Source organism: Eimeria mitis, genomic scaffold (genome assembly GCF_000499745.2).
Source record: "Eimeria mitis Houghton genomic scaffold, Emh_scaff1528, whole genome shotgun sequence".
Classification (NCBI taxonomy): domain Eukaryota; phylum Apicomplexa; class Conoidasida; order Eucoccidiorida; family Eimeriidae; genus Eimeria; species Eimeria mitis.
The window spans coordinates 9,781-10,034 of record NW_013569655.1 but is presented as its reverse complement, the minus strand read 5'-3'; the positions used below and the strand labels follow the sequence as shown (position 1 = coordinate 10,034).

Genomic DNA, 254 nt, shown 5'->3' with positions numbered 1-254 from the left:
TGCTGCTGCTGCTGCTGCTGCTCCTGCTGCTGCTGCTGCTGCTGCTGCTGCTGCTGCTGCAGCAGCAGCAGCAAAAGGTCTCGTTCAGATGCAGCAACCAACCAGCAGCAAGTTTAGACTCCAGCAGCTCAACAAATAATTTATGTTTCTCATCGCTGTCTTCTTCTTCTTGCTGCTGCTGCTGCTGCTGCTGCAGTTGCTGCTGCTGCTGCTGCTGCTGCTGTTCTTCTTCTTTTGCATGCCCCGGCGGCGGC

General features: G+C 55.9%; 1 protein-coding gene across 1 annotated transcript in view; it reads right to left on the bottom strand.

The window, feature by feature from the left end:
• The window catches only part of EMH_0038880 (uncharacterized protein), a gene marked incomplete at both ends in the record, with an annotated part of 10,381 nt that overhangs the window by 1,310 nt on the left and 8,817 nt on the right, over positions 1 to 254 (bottom strand). The window contains one exon of the mRNA XM_013495335.1: positions 3 to 254. Coding sequence (XP_013350789.1) covers positions 3 to 254 — 252 coding nt within the window. The remainder of the gene's footprint in view (positions 1 to 2) is intronic.